Source organism: Papaver somniferum, unplaced genomic scaffold (genome assembly GCF_003573695.1).
Source record: "Papaver somniferum cultivar HN1 unplaced genomic scaffold, ASM357369v1 unplaced-scaffold_35, whole genome shotgun sequence".
Lineage (NCBI taxonomy): Eukaryota > Viridiplantae > Streptophyta > Magnoliopsida > Ranunculales > Papaveraceae > Papaver > Papaver somniferum.
Genome location: NW_020645971.1, coordinates 5,956,167 through 5,977,159, shown reverse-complemented (window position 1 = coordinate 5,977,159; position 20,993 = coordinate 5,956,167). Strand labels below are relative to the sequence as shown.

The 20,993-nt window shown below is 36.1% G+C and overlaps 1 protein-coding gene and 1 long non-coding RNA gene across 2 annotated transcripts; both read right to left on the bottom strand.

The window, feature by feature from the left end:
• Positions 1–1,666: 1,666 nt before the first annotated feature.
• On the bottom strand, positions 1,667–2,989 carry LOC113342306. The gene is made up of 2 exons (XM_026586890.1): positions 2,771–2,989; positions 1,667–1,978 (listed from the first exon to the last, which is right to left on the bottom strand). Exons 1-2 carry the CDS (start codon positions 2,811–2,813, stop codon positions 1,674–1,676), a joined length of 348 nt encoding a protein of 115 aa, XP_026442675.1. The 5' UTR covers positions 2,814–2,989; the 3' UTR covers positions 1,667–1,673.
• Positions 2,990–8,138: 5,149 nt separating this feature from the next.
• Positions 8,139–14,730, bottom strand: LOC113342308. Its single transcript, XR_003356590.1, has 2 exons — positions 13,945–14,730; positions 8,139–8,274 (listed from the first exon to the last, which is right to left on the bottom strand). It is a non-coding gene; the product is annotated as an uncharacterized LOC113342308 (long non-coding RNA).
• Positions 14,731–20,993: the final 6,263 nt, after the last annotated feature.

Here is a 20,993-nt window from a genome sequence, read left to right as displayed (position 1 = left end):
CCCCAACGTTTCGACGAAATTTTCAATGCATATACTAAATGCCAAGCAAAGGAGGCCTTATATGTACATTTAGTCAAGCATTCATCCAAATGAAGCCACATTTTTTTATAGATGACGATGCGAAACTGCAGCTGGATTGGAAAAAAAAAGATGGTGAAATTCAATTGTTTGATTGTATTGGTCCCAACACCCATGACATTAACAGAATGTGAAGAACACCAACACTCTTATGAATAGAAAATGAACCAAGCAATAGTTACATAATGATATCCAAATGAATAATTTATGAGAATATTTTCTCTAGGAAAAGAGATTTAAGGGAATAATAAACAACTTTTGCGACAAAAATAAACATGAATATCTAACATAATTGAGCTAGTTTGAACGAGAATGATATCAGTTTCATCCTAACTTAAATATGGTTAAAACAAAAAGCAACCAAAACTTAAACTTGGTTTCATCCTATTTAAATATGGGTAAAATCAATTTCAAATCAATCTAAAACGGGATGAAAACTGATTTCATCCTAGTTTAAACACGAGTGAAACCAAATTCAACTCAATCTAAAAACAGAATGAAACCAGTTCCAATCCAATCAAAAACAGAATGAAATCAGTTTCATCCTAGTTCAAAAATGGTTAAAACCAAATGCATCCCAAACTTAAACATGAACCAGTTTCAACCCAATCTAAAAAAAGAATGAAATCAGTTTCATCATATTTAAACATGGGTGGAGCCAAATTCCACCCAATCTACATGATGAAAGCGGTGTCATCCTAGTTTAATCATCCGTGAAACCAAATATTCAACTCAAACTAAACAAATGTAGCTACGATTAAAACAAAATTAACCAATTATTAATTCAATTAGCAATCTAATGCTTACACAGGTACATCAACAACTACAATCATATGAAACCAAACCAAATTCAACCAACTTAAACTATTTTACACATGTCAAATTATGTCATTCAGAAAATTAAATCAAAAAGAAAATTAGGGTTAGGAAACTTACGTGTTCAGTGATTCTCAAAAGTGATGTTGATGATTCAAAACCTAATTCAACTTCTTTTTCTTTATGGAACAATGGAATTGAGAAGTTATAACGAAATTAGGGCATGAGAAATCTTTTATGGTAGTGGAATCTGATTGTAATAAGTTGGTGTTGATGTTTGTGGTGGTGGTGGAAGTGAAATCCAGATCTTAATTGTGTTGATGGCGGAGAAATATAATTAGATTTGGGAGAAATTGAAGGTGTCGATGGTGGAGAAAAATTGAGTTTATAATTTCCTGCTGGTGGAGAAGAAATGAGTTCGTGTTTGTTTTTTTTTTAATTAAGGAACAAACTTATACTCCCTCCGTCCTTAATTAGATGACCTATACCATAAATAAGTGGAGTGATAGATTAGTATTATTATAAGAAATATGTAAAATTTGATAGCCATATTTATATTCATTAGATAGGTGTTTTAAAATGCTTTCCGATGATACAAAGTTTACGAAAATCCGTTGTATAGTTTGAGAGATAAATCATTTCTAAATTTACTAGTAAATTTTAACTAGGTCATCTAATTAGGGTCGGAGGTAGTATTAAACATTCAAATATGTTACATCATGATTTATGTGAGAAACTAACATTTCTGGTGGATGAAACCACCATTCCCCACATAAATTTTATTGACGAGCTGCCTTAGCTAAAGCATTTGCAGCTTTACAGTTTCTATATACAAACACACAAGACCACACCGGATTTACATTACAAATATTCACACACTTTCTAAGTAAAGGCATACTTTGCCAAGGAGGAAGAACAGATTGTTGCTGTAAATAAGAACTCATAGAAAGATTATTTGTTTCATATATAACATGAGACCAACCATTAACTGTCGCCATTTCCATAGCTTCCAACAACGCCCAAGCTTCATCCTGATGAATATTGATTGCTCTTTTTACTGTTTCCCTCCCCAGAACATATGCTCCTGCATGATTTCGAATTATAATTTCAATACCAGCTAACAAGGAATTATTATTATAAGACGCATCAATATTTATCTTCAAAAAATTCAAAGGAGGGGGTTTCTCGCGAAGATTTAACTTAGAATTTGTTCTTAGAGAATGATTATGATTCACAGCTGATATGCCTAAATGATGATGTGCAATATAAGACTTTATATGATGAATGATTGTTCTGGGGTTGGGAGTAATACTGTCAAACACAATTCTACACTTATGCTTCCAAATGAAATGCATTATGCAAACAATAAGGTGGATAGAATCAACTGACTGGTGGATACTAATAGGAGAATCCTTGCACTGCCAATTCGGAATCCAGGATAGAAAAGAAGATTGTTGCAGTAAAGAAGTATACATCTGAGGAAAGAAATAATTCCATATTGCTTGAGCAAATGGACAATGCAACAACATATGATCCAAGTCTTCAACCTGACTAGTATTGCAAAGCACACATTGTTGATGAGACATATGTTTAAACAACCTTGTTTTGAAAGGGAGCTTATAAGGTTTTGAAATGGACAATGCAGCAACATGTGAATACCTTTCCATAAAAAGAGTTGAAACTTATAAGGTATTTTCAGCTTCCAAAATTTCAACCAAAATTGAGGTGTTAGTCCCATAGAAGCATCAGAAGACATATCTTTTTCACAAAGCAACTTATAAGTTGAAGCAGTGGTAAAAACCCCAGTAGCAGTAAACGGCCAAACTATAATATCTTGTTGATCTAATTGAATGAGAATGGTAAGGATTTTATTCACCTGATCTGGTTGAAACAGTTGTCGAATAAGAGAAATATTCCATTGTGCAGTATGAGAATCAATGAGTTCAGAAACCCATTGATAAGTATGAATATTCAGATCACCCCATTCTTGGATATAAGATTGCATATTAGGGATCCAATTAGACTTCCATAAGTTGATGCTAGTACCATTCCCTACTTGCCATTTAGCATACTTCAAAACAATATTGAGACCAAGACAGATACTTTTCCAAATCCAGCTAGAGTTAGTATTTGTTGGAGGTGCAAAAAACTGTAAATCATTAAAAGGGAAATATTTACCATTTAAGATTTTAGCCCACAGCTCATCTTGATTGTGAATTATCCGCCAGGCTAACTTTTCAAGAAAAGATAGATTATAATTGCTTAATCTTTTAAGACCTAAACCACCAAGCCTTTTAGGAAAATAAGCTATCTCCCAAGAAAACAATTGTTGAGATTTGTGATTACCAAAGTTGTTTCTCCAATAAGATCTCTGAATTTTGTCCATTGCATGAATAGTAGTTTCCGGCAACTTAAAGACCTGCATCTGATACAATCTCATAGTACTTAGAACAACATTAACTTGAGTAGTTCTACCTGCTTGATTGACGATTTTACTGTGCCAGCCTTGTAATCTATTATAAATATTATCTAAAATACCTTGACAATTTTTATGCCTTGATCTATGCATCAAAAGAGGAATTCCTAAATGTTTTTCTCCAAGTCCCATCACTTTCATATTAAGCATGCCAGAAATATTAGACTTACAAGCAGTTGAAGTGTGCTTACCAAAGAAAATAGTCGATTTCTGCATGTTAATAACCTGACCAGAAGCTTTCCCAAAAAATAAGAAGTAACTGTTGAAGTTGAATTATCTGAGAAGGAGTATCTTGGAAAAACAATAAGCAATCATCTGCAAAAAATAGATGATTAATTCCAGGACAATGCTTATTAATTTTAATCCCTTGAAGCTGACCTAAATCAACATTATGCTGTAAAAGTCTAGAAAAAGATTCCATGACAAACAAGAACAAATAAGGGGACAAAGGGTCACCCTGATGGATACCACGAGTTGGAGAAAAAGTGCGACTAGGTAATCCATTGATGAATAAAGAGACATTTGTAGTGGAGATGCACAGAGTAATCCAATCATCATGAAATCCTAACTGGAGAAAAATCAGAAGTAAAAAAGACTACTCTACCCTGCCGAAAGCTTTCGACATGTCCAATTTCAAACCTACCAGGGCTTGGTTTATTTTTTTTAAGTTTCATACTATGAAGAACCTCATGAGCAATAATGACATTGTCATGGATATGTCTGCCAGGCACATAAGCAGATTGGGTAGGAGAGATAATGTTTGCTAGTAAAGGCTTCAACCGGTTAACTAAAAATTTTGAGATTATTTTATAGCTAACATTACACAGACTAATAGGCCTATAGTCTGCTGGGGTTTGAGGATGTTGGATTTCGGGAATCAAAACCTGATAAGTGTGATTAATGGCTTTGAGCATGTGTTTGCAGGTAAAAAAGTGTTGAACCATGGAGATTACCTCAGAGCTTACAGTATCCCAGCACTGTTGATAAAAGGTTGCCTGAAATCCATCATTACCAGGTGAAGCCCAAGGTTTGATTTGGAAGACTACCTCTTTGATTTCTTGAGCATCTGGAACTTGAATAAGACAATTATTCTGCGCTTCAGAAATGGAAGGATTAAAAAGCCGATGAATATCCTGTTGAACAAGAGGCTTAGAAGAAGTAGAGATATTAGTAAAGTGGTTAAGAAAAATATCTTCAATCTCACTTCTTGAGTCACGCCAAATGTCTAAAGGTCCTTTAACTGCATGAATATGAGATCTTCTTTTGTTAAAATTAGCCATAGAATGAAAGTATGCGGTGTTTCTGTCAGCTTCAAGAAATTTACTACCTGCTTGTTGCATGAAGTATTCTTTCTGAATAGTAAGCCAATGTTGCAAGGAATTACTTAACTGTGTAACTTCAGGATGATGAGAAGGAAGATTATTAGCATAACATTGTTGAAGACGATGTTGAATATTATGAAGATTAGCTTCAATGTTGCCAAAAGAAAACTTTTTCCAGAGTTGCAGTTGAGTTCTAGTGTATTTAAGTTTACTAGAAAGATGATAAGAAGGAGAACCCAAGAACTGTTGCTTCCAACTTTGATTAATAGTATCAGTACAAGAACCCATTTGAAACCAGCATTTGTATAACTTAAAAGGAGAGTGTCTACTAGGGCCGTTGACAGTATTTAACAAAATGGGACTATGATCAGAAGCTATTGAAACTAAATGTTGAAGATGGGCTTGAGTGTAATGATTAATCCAAAGTTGATTTACTAAAGCCCTATCTAATCTAACAACAACATAATCATCAGCATATCTATGATTAGACCAAGTAGTATCAGCACCAGAATAACCCAAATCAATCAGACCTAATTGTTGAACTATGCTTCTAATATTCTAGAATGATGAGAATGAGAGTTGCTAATGTTGTGAGTTTCATAATCATACATAGTAAAGTTTAAATCCCCAATTAAAATCCAAGGAAGATTAACAGAAGAATGCATATTCAGAAGATATTGCCACTGGTCATTATTTTGAACAGCATCATGAGCACCATATATAAAAGTTATAAGGAAATCCTCATTGTTGTCATGAGGATGCATAATAGCATGAATAGTGTCATGTGTAGTGCACATAATTTCTATATCTATTCCTTGTTTCCATGCTAAAGCAATACCACCAGAAAGTCCTACTGAAGGATCAAACCAAAAGTGAGGATACCTAGTATGAGTGAGGTACAATCTCATGTTACTAGTCTGAGTTTTAGTTTCACACAAGAAAAAAATATCAGGGTCGCTATTGTTCAAAAAAAATCGAAGGTATTCTCTGGTATGGGGATTTCCTATACCCTGACAATTCCAAGAAAAGATCCGCATATTTTGTAAAACGAAAAAGTTACAAAACAGAAAACAAGATTGAAAACAAAAACAAGAAAAATAAAGCAGATAAAAACTGAATAACAATAAAAGGGAAGTGTGAGAGACTAAAACTTGTTGCCATGCATCAGTATAATTTTGTGCATTAAAAGCATTCGCAGAAGCAATGTCCCACACAACGTTATCATTAGTGGCAGTATTATCATCTTGAACAGAGACAGTAGTATCAATTGCATTATTATCATTTTCATTAGTTGTATCAGGCTCAGAAGTAATAACCAAAGTAGGAGCTCTTCGATATCTCTTCTTAGTACCACTAGTACTAGTACCGTCACTAGTAACAGTTAAAGAAGGTCGAAACTGATTATTATGCGAAGACGAAGCACCAGTGTCAGAGTCTGTTGCTGAAAAGATAAAAAGACGCATACCATCAAAAGGTATTGGATACTCTTGAATATTAGGCATCCTCAATCTTGATCTACGCTAAGTACCATGTTGTAGAAATAGTTGAGCTTCTTGAAGAGGATTTCTCTGAGGAGGCAAAATAGGTTCAACAAAACAAATCCTTTGACTATATCTTCCATTTCATGTCTCCTGTGAGTCATGCCAACACAATCAATTTCCTCTGATTAGCAACCTTACAATCAGGACAAAGATGATAAGATTGTTTTTCATAAAAGAAACCAATCTATTTAGTAACTCCAGCAGCATTTGCAGCAGTAACACCAGTTATTAGAGGGGTATTGACATTGATTAATATTAGCGCTCTATATTTTGAAGAAGTTGGAGGATTAACACCATCAGGTTCAACAACTCTTACCGCACCAATAATATTGCCAAGCATTCGCAGAATATCAGCATAAGTAAATTCAGGCAAAAGGTATTTATATTCTAGCCAATAAGGAGAAACTGTGAAATCTAACAGGTGATAATCCATGGTAGGATTCCATTCTTTCAAGATAATTAAATAACCATCAAAATTCCATGCTCTTCCAAACAAAATAGCATCTTTGTCATCTGACTCTTGAAACTTTATCACAAAGATATTAGGCTCAAGACAGCGTACCTGAACCATCCATTGATTATGTATTCTAAGATGAGGCCAAATGAATTTGGCTGCTCTTTCTGCATCTTGCCAAATCATAATACCATGAGCATATAATTTACCTGCCAAACTAAATCTCCACTATCTGATTCCAGTTAAGATAACAGTATTAGAGTGCATAACTACCCTCCTTCTAATAGGTTCTTCACTGATAGAAACATCATCCATTTGCTGGGTAATATTATTCATACAAGGTCTAGCCATTAAAGATGAAGAAAAAGAACAAATGTAAAGAACAAAGATGGGTATGAATGAAAATGAAAGTCATTGGGATTTTTGTAAGTGAAATTGGTAGGAGGTGTCAAATAACAGGTTTGATAACTATGAAAGAAAGAATTAAGAAATATGTCGATCACATGAAGAGGTTGAGAAATCAAAGCAGGAGGAAGATAATATATAATATCAAAAGCTAGATTCCTTAACCAACCAATATAATGAACCCAGATCATGATAAAGTGAAGAAACAAGATAACGATGAATATCATATGCACCACTGCTAGATACAGTAGAAACTCTTTTAATTAATACTCGATTATTTAATAAACTTTCTTAAATAATATTTTTGGCCGGTCCCGAGTCGGGGACAACGTGCCAAATTAATAATTCGCTAAAATTATAAGATAATACATTTTTGATTACCTATGTAGACCCCTTATGAAATATAAATTAATAATGAATAGATATATTCAATACATTAATGATTTACGAAGACTTTTTGAAAAATGATTTAATTATCTTATGTTTTTTTCTAAAATCAATATCGCGTTGAATTTCATCTTTAATTTTTCTTATCATTGTAAGAATTTTTGGTGTTTTCTCATAGATCAGCAAGAAATTATTCAATGTGATTGCCGATTTAATAGCCTCGTTTCGTGAATGGGGCTCTATTGTAGAACTTTCATCATCTTCTTCCACATCTTTATCAGTTCCCATAACGCTCTCGGTTATTTCTTCATCAGTCAACAATTGTATAACTTCATTTTCTTTTGGATAATTTAGGACATCTTCGACATTCATTGAATTGTGATAACCCAACTTCTCGATCAAATTTTGCAAGTGAGTTATTTCACTAGCTGTATGTTCACACAAATTATCTACACTTGTGTTATCTGTTGATCGAAGTTTACAATGACAAAAACATTAATTTGTCTAAACTTGTGATATGAAATTTATCTATAAGTTATAAATTAATAACTATTAATTTATCGATTAATTAATATCTCGTTTCATTAATAAATTTTGATGGTCCCAACAACATTAATTTATAGAGTTTCTACTGTAAAGCCAACTTTGAAGATGCCAACTGTGAAACTGCCAACTGAGGAGAAATTCATTGATGTGATAAGACATTACTGCAATACTAATGCGTGGCAACAAGAAATTGAAGATTGATCTGCCATTAAGAGGAAAACAAGATCGTAGTACCAGAGAATGCCACATCTAGTAAAAACAGGAAAACCAAAATTAGGGTTAAAAAAGAGGAAAAAAAAAGAGCAAGAATTAAATTGAATTAAAAAGAAAACTGACAGGGATTGAAGAAGAAAAAACCAAAGAAGAATTAAAAGAGAAAATAATTGCAGATCAGATCAAAAAAACGGAAAAGAAATCAAGGTTGACTTAGGTTGACTAAGGGTTTGACTTTCGCTTGACCATATCTCTTTCTCAATTTTGACATCTTTTCTCTTGGTTGGGAGAAAGATGATTATGGAGATAATGGAGAAACAGAGGTGATAGGTTAAGAAAGAAAAAACAAGGGTACAATTGTCAGATTCATGTTTAATCTATTCCCGTCCATCTCACCAAGACCGATATTTTACCCGTCCATTTGAACCAGGAATTACACTTTTCTGGAAAAATGACCCATTTTCTCTTGAATATACTCTCTCCGTCCTAGTTTAGATGCCTAAATAAGATTTTGCACAAAGATTAAGAAACACAAAGAGAATAATTTTTTTCTATAATTACCCTAGGTTAGTAATTAAGGTTCCTAGTGTTTACTCCTTCCGTCCCCAATATATAGGCGGAATTTGCCAATTCTCTTTGAATAAGAAAAAATGTGGGTTTCATAAATTTCCATTACTTTTCTTATTTTGGATTATAAATAAGGGTATATATGAAAAAAAAAAACATCTTTGGAATTGGAACTCTGCCTATATAATAAAGGCAAGTATTAAAAGTGTGTTTAGAAAATTGAAATACACGGGTTGATTCAAAAATAAGGATAAAGGGTGGAAAATATGAAATATAGCAAGTATATTAAGACAAAATAATCCTCAATTTAGACATCTAAACTAGAACGGCGGGAGTACGAGCTAGTGCCCGTGATTGACATTAGGAGTGCCTGTTGGAAAATGTTATACTGATCTTGATTAATCTACCACAAAACAAAACACTAAACGATGTGTCTATACCAACAGAGGGTTCACTTTGGTACAAGCGCAAACAGATTATAGGAAGTTTAACTAAGGCAAGCAAGTAGTAATCATGAGTACTATCTCATCAAATGTTCCGTAAGCAAACTATCAATTTGCTGTATTGAGACGAGTAATCTCTTTGCTTAAGACATTTGATGCCCTGTATATAATGTTGTTACAGGTTTATGGCACATGTCTCCAACATTCAACAATACCTCGATGTTTTGCGCAGCGCTTCGATAACACCGAACAGCGAACGCGAAATTTTGCAGCACAAACTCTCTTAACAGACTCTCACAAGTATTTCATGAAAAAACTTACAAACTAAACTTAAGGTCTTTCTCTTATCTATCACGAACAGGAAGATAGGTTATTTATAAAGAGAAAGACACCATTTGGAAGCGTCAACGGTTCTGAAGAGACATAATTGTGGTCACCAGATTATGCCTCATTGAAGGATCGTGTCCTTCACAAACTGATCTTGACCATCTACCTGTGACTGGTCATCAACCGTTAGCATGCTTTTTGCCCAACAGACTTAATCCTTGTAATTTCTACTTAACCCAATTCCCATTCATATATGAATTATTTCCTACAATCCCCCACATGAATGAAATTGTTCATAAAAATACAAAATGACAATTTAATTCCTAGACTACAATGGAGACACTAAAGAGTTGTGCGTGGAACATCACTACATAAGGCGAGACAGCTTTTGGCTTTGAATCTTCCATAGTGAACATCTATCAGGTTTACTAGTTGCTTAGTGAACGCGATGTCTTGAACTGCTCAACTTTATAATGTAAACCGATGCAGTATAAGTCACATGGCTTATTTCCTTACAAATTCGGTTCTCGGTTGTGTTCATTTCGGTCCTGAACGATGTTGGTTTTTCATGAGTGCTCTAGATTAATTTAGCCTTATAGTTATCATAGAAGCGGCACCACTTCTCACTCATATAGAAGATCTCCTATTTAAAAAGTATCATGTCATATTTCTTAGTCAGACTAAGCCATAGGAATCATTAAGAGAAATTCTCAACCTCTCACTTGACAGGCAACACTGTTTCATCATAAAAATGGGAAAGAGAGTAATATCTCCCAGTGTTTCCGATGAGTATAAATCTATAACTTGGTTGTCCCTTTTGAACCTTAATAATCATGGGATCTCCAATCGCTAGGTTGGGTGTCCACTATAGATACTACTCTATATTAGGCAATAATCTCATTTCCCTCGATGATGCAACTATAAACTCTCTAGAATTCGTATTTTTTAACGACTTGATACAATGCACATACTATTTCTTTTCGATGCGCGCATTTGAGAACAATTGCGTTATGGTGTTGTGTCGTCGATGCATTTGTCAACACCCGTACCATACTATTTTTTAGGCACCCCACATTTTAGCGAAAATCTTATTCTTTCCTTTCAAATTCGCTAGGGTCCCTATCTGTTCTGTTTTGGGGTTTAGCAGATACAATCTTTGTAACATTCCTGCTGCATAACAGCTACCCCCACAATTCTATGGTGCACTGCTTTTAGAAATTAATCATTTTCAATGAATTTCTAAGCTATAGTACTTTGCTTTCCTCTTAGCAAAGCAGTGCCAATATAAAATTCCAATTTATCACATCCAGTTCTATTGCAACTTCTCAAAACAAATTATTGAGAATTCATTCGAATAGTTCAAAGCAGATGTGCATTCCCAATCACATACGTACATTGAGCCCACTAGTGCTAGCCGACACCGAACCCAATAATTCTTAGTTACTCTTAGTTAACTAAATGATCAGTAATAAAATGTCCATCTTTTATTACTAATCACCAAAACTGTTTTGATTGGGTGCCATATTTGATCTTATTGTAGCTAACAAAATGTGCAAGAACAGTAGCTTCTTTGTGAAAATTACAGATTTTCAGAGTAACTGAAATGGACCAAGTCAAGTATAATAGACACATAATCTATATATACATGCAACGAGTTTTGCTGTAACATTTTCACAAGCCTTCGATACTATCCGTTTTTCCACCAGCCATGTATATGAGTTATGGCTGTACTAGACAACGGAGTCTCCGCACCCGAATCAATGTATAGTAAGAATTAAATTTCTTAGCACAATCAATTACCGACTTCCTAACATGGACTCTCATAAGATTTCTACTTCTTATAGAATCACAAAACACCTGCACCACATGACCACAATAGTCTACGTGGATGCATATCATGTCTGATACATACATTGATCCCTGGACAGACACATATCGCAAGCTTTTGCATCATATCGCCAGGAGTCAGAAAATTACTCTGAACTGGAACTGATTTTCCTGTTCGTCTAAATTTTCTATCACTCGACCTTTAGTAATTTCGAAAAATTCCTTCAACGAGTTTAAAAGTTGCGAAATTTGGTATGGTACTTGTCAAGATGTTTTCTATACTCAAATAGCACTCATATCAAATAACAGATGTACAACTTAAGATTTCAAACCAAGTCAAAACCTCTCTAATATGTTGATCAGAGTATTGTGGATTCCATAACCCCCACACTTTTGGGAAGTTACCACTTATAAGCGACACCGAACAATGTTCTTTAACATGGAAGAAAAGACTTAGCTCCGTTCACAGAACTAAACGGCGGTATACATTTACCACACCAACAGACATAACACGAAATCTCATGCTTGTTTGTTCACAGCACTTTTATAAGGCTAAGGTACGCTAGCCTTATCAAACTCAAAGTCCCAGCAACTCACTACCTTTACCTGACTGCCTAAACTACTATGTCATCGTAGTGCTTACACAGTGTGCTTTACTGTACATAAATTAAATGTTGCGAAATTCCCACATCTTGGGAAGTCACTGCCTATAGATTCACCACTTATAAAGTGACATCAAGCAACATATCTTTACCCTTAGTTATTGATGATCGTTTGTTAAATGTCAGAATACCACTACACATTAATATCAAAATTAGTATAGCTATCCTAGTTTCATTGAACCTTTGAGACTAATCATCTCAAATTTGAATATATATAGTGCAAATGCACCCATCACCAGTAAACTCTTAATGCAGGTGTTTAGGCAAAGAAGCCATATCTGTCTGGTAAACCACAACTTGCTAAAATTTCCTTAGCGGTCCAAAACTTCTTATTCGGATTGTGAAACTGTTCACAAATATTTACCATATGAAATTGACTTTTTGTTTCACTACCCAGAAACTTTAGGCAGAAACATAATGCAGGGTAACAATGAAGGATCAGGTAGCTTTCACGGACACGAGTCCTCAAATAATCAACTTAAACTTTTAAGTTGAAAATTCAATTTCCTTAGCTAATCATCCCATACATTTTCAAGTAGGGAGCCGATACCATTCAGTTTTCAATTGTGTCAAAACTGACGTACCCTCATGTACCAAAGTCAACCATTAAGAACTATCCATCTCTAATAAGTAATTCGAGATGTATCACGATATAGGTATGTAACCATGATTGACTGTATACGTCTAGCCATAATCCACAGCACCCATTGTACATAGCGAGAACTCATGCACAGTTCCGCTTATCTAGACTTTGCATCTTGTGCCACCGACTATGCTGAGAGGCAACACACTTTTATCTCCTCTACAATGTCATTCTCTTGAATGGACAATATCACTATCAAAGAGGATACAAGTTACAATACATGCACTCACAGCATATTAATTCAGGTTCTATGATAGACTCAAATCACCACTAACTCCAAGCATTTTTGGGTTACGTCCACTGAGTCCTTTCACATACCTATTTAAGTGAGCCTCGCAATAAAATGACTGTTCTTATAAGTCTCCAGGGATCAACTTTGTGGCTCTACTATTCAGGCATCGATATCCTGATCCATAGGTTAATAACCCCAACTCGGGTTTCTGCATTGACCAAAATATTGCCCTTGAGGAGTTCCATCCATGGGTTGTGTGCTGTATAATCAACACACCCCTTCAAACAAAAGGAACAAACGGTGCCAATAATTTTCACTCACATGAGTGAACAACAAATTAAGGTTGAACAGCAAATTAAAATATAACTAGTCCGAATAGTTTTCTTCCTAAGAACAACATGGAAGAAACATGGCATCTGAACTGAAAAATTCTAATACATCCGTAGTATGTTCATGTGTGATATGTAACCACTTAAGTTTTTCTAAATGCTACAATACCCGTTGCAAAATAATTCTAACATTAAAGAATCAAAATCATGAGAATGCCGTACTCGCCTGATCAATGTCGAAAGCAATCAAATAGCCAGGAGTTAAATTAACTAATCTTATACTTCAACTGTATAGATAATGACAGACTAGATTAACCAATCTAAACTCTATTGTGTAGAAACTAATGAAGAATTAGATAAACTCAAATGTCTTAAGATTGTTGGAAAATGTTATACTAATCTTGATTAATCTACCACAAAACAAAACACTAAACGATGTGTCTATACCAACAGAGGGTTCACTTTGGTACAAGCGCAAACATATTATAAGCAGTTTAACTAAGGCAAGCAAGTAGTAATCATGAGTACTATCTCATCAAATGTTTCGACACAAACAACACAAGAACAAAGATGCAGACACTTCTTTTGTAGAATTAAAGAAAAATCACAATCTAGTTATAAAACCAATACCAGATCAAACTTTATAAACAAAGAAGTAGGAAAGAAACGGATGCACCTGGTAACAGAATCCGTAAGCAAACTATCAATTTGTTGTAGTGAGGCGAGTAATCTTTTTGCTTTAGACATTTGATGTGATGTATATAATGTTGTTATAGGTTTATGGCACATGTCTCCAACATTCAACAATACCTCGATGTTTTTCGCAGCGCTTAGATAACACCGAACTCTCACAAGTATTTCATGAAAAAACTTACAAACTGAACTTAAGGTTTTTCTCTGTCTATCACGAACAGGAAGATGGGTTATTTATAAAGAGAAAGACACCGTTTGGGAAGAGGCAACGGTTTTGAAGAGACATAACCGTGGCCACCAGATTATGCCTCATTGAAGGATCGTGTCCTTCGGAAACTGATCTTGACCATCTACCTGTGACTGGTCATCAACAGTTAGCATGCCTTTTGCCCAACAGACTTAATCCTTGTAATTTCTACGTAACCCAATTTCCATTCATATATGAATTATTTCCTACAGTGCCCATTCCGGGAGGTATTCCAGTCATAGCATCGCAAGTAATTATAACAAGTGGAGTGATGAAGAAGACAATGGCATCCACTGATAATCATGAAGATAGTATGGATAAAGTGATTGATTATTCAATCATACTTTGTCATTGAATATCATCGTTTTTCGAGTCAGAAAGCCTTTATGTTTTTCTAGGATAGACGAGAACTCCCTTCCCTTTACCACATCTTCTTATTAGTATAACCTTGGATCTGCTGCTATGTGTCAACGCCCAACGCTATCTCTCCGCATATTTCTTCTCTCTATGCCCATGGTTGAACGGGAGAGATACATTACTGGTCTCGTTATCTTATCAATTATTCATGATATGCCTTATAAGATAAGGAAGAAACATTTGTAAATGACAATAAAATAATTGACCATGCTTATGAGGTCCCGTAGCTCCGGCCTCCCGCCAAGTAAGCCCTCGGGATAGTATTCAGAATCGGTCTTAAACGGGTTCCGTAAAAGAAAATAATTCTAAAGTCCCGTTTGGGATTGTTTTTTCCTACAAAAGCACTTTGTAACCAATTTGTAACAAACTTTTTAGGAAATTGCTTTTGGTAAATTTTTTTCAAAGCGTTTTTCTCCAAAAACACTTCTGTTTTAGACCAATTTTTAAAAACTACCCAGGAATTAATTTTAAAAACAGTAAAAGCAGAAGTTGTGGACCCACTCAATTTTAATTAATTGATTCTCTATTTTAACCTTGTTATTATATTAAAAAGACAAAATCTATCCTTAAATATTTATTTATGTAAAATTAAATTATTTCACTAATCAAATTTTATTAATTTTTGTTACAAAAAAATAATTACAATAATAATTACGTGTTGTATTTTGAGAATATCCAGGATTCTCATGGTTTGCTCAGCGATTTTTTCCGGCGATTGAAAACCGGTTTCAATCTCCAGGATTACCATGTTGGTTGTAGGATCTTTCTTGGTTTGCTCAGCGATTTTTTCCGGCGATTGAAAACCGGTTTCAATCTCCAGGATTACCATGTTGGTTGTAGGATCTTTCTTGGTTTTTGATTCCATACAGCTTTTTCGATTTGATTCTTTTGTTTTCGTGCATCTTTTCCACTCTTTTTCTTGCATGTTTTGTTTGGTTTTTAGGGTTTTAGTTTTCATTTTTTTTAGGGTTATCTATCATCTGTCGTTATGGCCAGATTCACCAGAGCTTCTTCCCATAATCGATTGACTGAAACTCCTTCTACCCAGCTGCCATTAGGTGCTTCCGTATCTACAGGCACAGTCTCATCTGACGAGAGTTTTTGCCATTGCCCTTTCAAGACATTTCATAGTTGTCGTGATGGCGTTAATGGCAGAGGATATGCCAAGGGCTCTTTCATGAAACATCTTCACGACAGGCATTTATCCTCCGAAGACAAGACAACTTTTTCCAGGGAATTGATTGCCAATGATTTGAATGTATATCATGTTTGGGAGAGACTTCTTTGCAGTCTTGTATGTGGCTGTCCTGTAGATGCATGCATCTACATGCTTGGAAGATGCCATGTAGGGGCAGAGAGGGCGTTGTTCATGGAGAAGTCATTGTCGTACCTCTCAATGGTGATGGAGCTGATTTTCTTCTCCATGGTTTAGCTAAACCAGATGGAGCTGTTGTTGAAAGCCTAAGTTCTTCCATTGACGCGGTTTGTGATGCTCCTACGCTGGAAGGGGATGCTGCTGCTGAAGCTCTCTCCACTGATGGTGATACTGGTGCTATTCTTTCCACGGATTTACTGAATGCCATATTCCAACGACAGTTCACCACTGTTAAGTGCATCCTACACCAATGTCGGCTTGCCTTCTCCAGGGAGCTGAAGATTTGTCTCGATAGGGTTATCGCTAGCCCAAGTAATCTCTCTGTGCGGCTACAGCTTCTACTTCTTCCTATTTGTACCTTAACCCGGTTTAGACCAAGAAGCTCCGCTGAGGCTAAGTCGGGCAGTAGAAAGAGATTGCAAGTCGCGGCAATCAATCAGGCTATTTCGGTGTGGAAAGAGCCTAGTGGCTGCTCTGTCCTGGCGTCAAAACTATTACAGCAACATGTTCGCTTGGGAAATGGGAAGGCAGATTCGAAGAAGCAAGGTGTTGCCAATATTTTGGCTTGCCAGAAGAACATTAGTTGTGGCCAATAATCGGCTGCAATACGAGTGCTTTCTTCATCAGGGGTAGCTCCGCGCAATGAGAGTACTTATCTTGATTTGCAAGATAAGCATCCATCAGCACCTCATCCTGTTATTCCTTCGGATGATGTGACAGGTGACCCCATTACGGTGGATTCACGGGCTGTTTTTGGTGCTATAAAGAGCTTCCCAAAGGGTATCTCTTGTGGACGGGATGGCTTCCGTGCGCAACATTTAGTTGATGTTATGAGTGGTGTTGCAGCTGCAGTGGCGGATAATTTACTCGCTTCGATTACAGGGGTCGTCAATCTTTGGTTGGCCGGTAAATGCCCCGGTAGTTTAGGCGAGTTCATTTCCAGTGCGCCCTTGACTCCATTACTTAAACCAGTGGGTGGTATTAGGCCAATTGCGGTTGGTACGGTTTGGCGAAGATTGTTTTCCAAGGTAGCTGCTTTTTCCGTTGGAAAATACATGACTTCTTATTTAGGCGACTATCAATTTGGAGTTGGTGTGCCTACCGGGGGGAGAGTATTTTACATGCTGTAAATTGCTTACTGGAGATGAAAGGCCACTCGGATAAAATGTCAATGTTGCTTATTGACTTTTCCAATGCTCTCAACATGGTGAGCAAATATCAGCTCATCAAAGAGGTTCGTCTTCACTGTCTAGGTATTTCTCGTTGGGTAGTGTTTTGTTATTTGCGACCCGCTAAACTCTATTATGACCAATATATCTTGTCTTCTGCACTCAGGGTTCAGCAGGGGGACCCCTTTGGTCCCTTGTTGTTTGCATTGACTCTTCATCCTCTAGTGAAGACTATTGTTTCTCGTTGCACACTTGATTTACACGCTTGGTGCCTGGATGATGGTACCATTATTGGTGATACATTGGAGGTAGCCAAGGCCTTGGGTATAATAGAAGTTGGAGGACCAAGTAGGGGGTTACATCTTAACGTTAGGAAAACGGAAGTCTTTTGGCCTTCTATTGATCCCAGAAGTACATTTGATGGTGTTTTCCCCCTGACATTGGTAGGCCCTCTAATGGCGTTAAGCTTTTGGGCGGACCTGTGAGTTTGGATTTGAACTTTGTTAGTGATATGATGTTGACCAGGGTGAATAAGACTGCTCTACTGATGGATGCAATCAAAAAAATCAAGGACCCTCAAAGTGAGATGTTTTTACTTCTCAATTGCACTGGTGTGTCTCGTTTATATTTTGCAATGCGTACTACCAATCCAGCAGCCTTGCAATTAGCCACTGATCTTTTTGACGACCATCTACTTAAGTATTTGAGACTCTTAATCAATGGCGACGGGGCATGGTTTGGTCCTTTACAACAGAGATTGGCTACCTTTCCTATCAAAAATGGTGGCCTTGGCATCTACATCATGGCAGATACCCGCACCTATTGTTTCCTTGCCTCTCAGAATCAGACAGCTTCAGTACAGAAGACAATTCTGGGTAGTTTATTCTCAACAAACAAAGGCTCTGCTTATCAGTTGGCTCTTCAGAACTTTTTCCAGGTATGTGGATTACCTTCTTCTTACTGTGTCGATGATACTGCCCCCCCTTCCATGCGCTCCCTGGCAGTCACTTATTTTGATTCAGTTAAGAAGCAAATCCCAGACCAATTCTCTATGCAAGAGATTCTATTTTGTGGCAGTGTAACCGTGTCAAGCACGCTCAGGATTATTTATTAGTTTTACCAATCAGTGAGCTTAATCAGTATATTGGGCCTAGACAGTTCTGATCCGTGCTTTGCTATCGCCTCGGTATTCCACTGTTTGTTGAGAATGGCTTATGCACAAGTTGTAACAAATCTATGGACATCTTTGGAGACCATGCGCTTCATTGTGCGAAAGATGTTGGAAGTAAGTTTCGACATGACCTTGTCCATGATATTGTTGCTGATATTTGTTACAAAGCTAGTGTACCCGTGCGCAAGGAAGTCTCTCATGGTATTCTCTCAGATGAGGATAAAGACTTGAGGCCTGCCGATATTCTTGTTCTCAACTGGGAAAATGGTCAAGATGTTTGTATGGATGTCACTGGTGTCTCTCCCTTTACTGGTGATGGTATACGCTCTTTTGTCCCAGGGAAAGCTATTTCAAAGGCGGTTTCTAGAAAATGTGCTAAATACGTAGACAAGTGCACTTCGCTTGGGTATGGTCTGGGGGTCCTGGCTTTCTCTACCTTGGGGGAACTTGGTGAAGATACTTTATGTTTTTTTAAGCGTCTGAAGAACTGTCTTGTTAATAATGACGCTAGTAGTGGTTTTGGTAGTTTGATTTTCCATAAATTAGACATCGCTATTCAGAGAGGGATTGGTTCCCAACTTGTTGCTAGGTTACCAACCAATCGCTTTGTATGATCCTTTTTTTACTTTTTATACTTCTCAAATTAGAATATATCCGGATCATGGGACTCGTGAATTTAACGCATGGTTTAGACACAAATATCTCACCATCCATTACATATCATCGAACAGTAACCTAGATTGATGAGTTGGCATTTACTTTTCGCGCAAAACTTTTTACGGCTTCCTCCGAGCCGAGACAACACCGAATATATTTACTTCCACGTTTCTGGGATCTTATTTTAGTCTTATCATGATTCTTCGTTTGAAATTTTATCATCTTATTAACAAGTAAAGTATATCATTGTTCTGTTTGGACTTGGGACGTTATGTTGATAATGGGATCCCCATTAAACTTCTGCTTTGTGATGTGAACAAACATTTGTTGATTTTCTTTTTCTTTTTCTTTATAAATATCTTCTCAGCATCTTCAGTGTTTTGGTTGAGTGCCATATTCTCTGTTCCCTGATTTCTGAGTTCTTGTAAATTCAAGCTTTCTCTTTTCTAATATTTTCTCACTTCGAAAAGAAAAACTTGGGCCAAGCCTATGCCATAATTAATAACATGGCTTAGAAGATGCGTGGGTTATCTACATACATTTTTTATCACTGATCAATTTTTTCATATAAATTTATTTATAATTAAGAATCTTTCATTCGTGAAGTTATTATACATATCACTTTTAAGTTCAACATTTGGATTTAAGGTTGATCAACCATGGATGAGTTAACAAATGAAAAAAAGTCAATGATAATCAAGTACTAAATGATGGAACCAATGATGCAGCCGATGGTAGATTTGCGTTTGCAAATCGAGAATAATTATGTAGTTATCATAATCGAAGAACAAAATATGGGCAGAGACACAGATCTTTAATGGCTTAAGTTTCCTTCATCAATTATTTTATGTTATTGGCTTGGCTTGGCTGAAAGTAATCTAGGCTAAAATAGCTGCCACCTCATCAAACTGGACAGCCGTTAGATGGACTGTGATAGCCGGTTATACATTTGTGTCTAAACCATGCGTTAAATTCATGAGTCCCATGATCCGGAATAGAGCTAGCAAACGGGCGGGCCAGGGCTGGTTTGTTACGGGTTACACGGGTACGGGTTAACACGGGCCAAAACCCGCGGGTTGACATTCTTCACGGGTAATCATTTCTTCAACCCGCGCCCGTAACGGGTAAAGCTTGCGGGTTCACGGGTTAACCCGGCTTGTTTAATTAGAACTAAAATTAAAAATTAATTAACTTAATTTATAAAATGATCAAATACAAATTACAAAAATTAGACCTCCATACCCATCTTAAAATTCATTAAACCATTTTCAGGCCTTTTAACTCCTTCCCTGTAACACCTAACATGCATCTAAATATCTAATCACATCATTTTAAGCTCAATCCATCCTGAAATTCACGACTTCAATACTAACAAGAACTCTTTCCAGTTGTGTTATCTGCTCAAACTCATACTCATGCCTATGATAATCACCAGCACCAAGATTTCAATTCCATAACCTGCAACACCTCATGCTTGCACAACAACCCATTAGTAGCACCCCCAAGCTTCATATCAACTCACACCACATCCGCAACATTCTCCTCTTTTCAGTTCGTCAAATTCAAACACCATAACAGATCAACAGCTGCAACACAATTCAAATATAACAAAAATCAAGAGCAATTTTACTTAGATCCAATTCTTATACAAATTCATACAAATATAAATGAATTTGAAATTTTCAAACCCAAATTAAATTGAAACCCAAAACAGTTATTTAAGCGAAAGTAGTAATCAAAATCTCAAAAACATTCAACCATAAGTAAAATTGCTTAGATCAACAGCTGCAACACAATTCAAATATGACAAAAATCAAGAGCAATTTTACTTAGATCTAATTCTTATACAAATTCATACAAACATAAATGAATTTGAAATTTTCAAACCCAAATTAAATTGAAACCCAAAACAGTTATTTAAGCGAAAGTAGTAATCAAAATCTCAAAAACATTCAACCCAATTGCCGCTGTATTCTTCCTTCTTTCCGATTAACCA

Coding starts and splice junctions, on each gene's coding strand:
- LOC113342306 (XM_026586890.1), bottom strand. CDS start 2,813: ATGGAATATTTCTCTTATTCGACAACTGTTTCAACCAGATCAG. Junction 1,979..2,770: donor AACTGTTTCAACCAGATCAG/GTGAATAAAATC, acceptor GAAATCATGCAG/GAGCATATGTTCTGGGGAGG.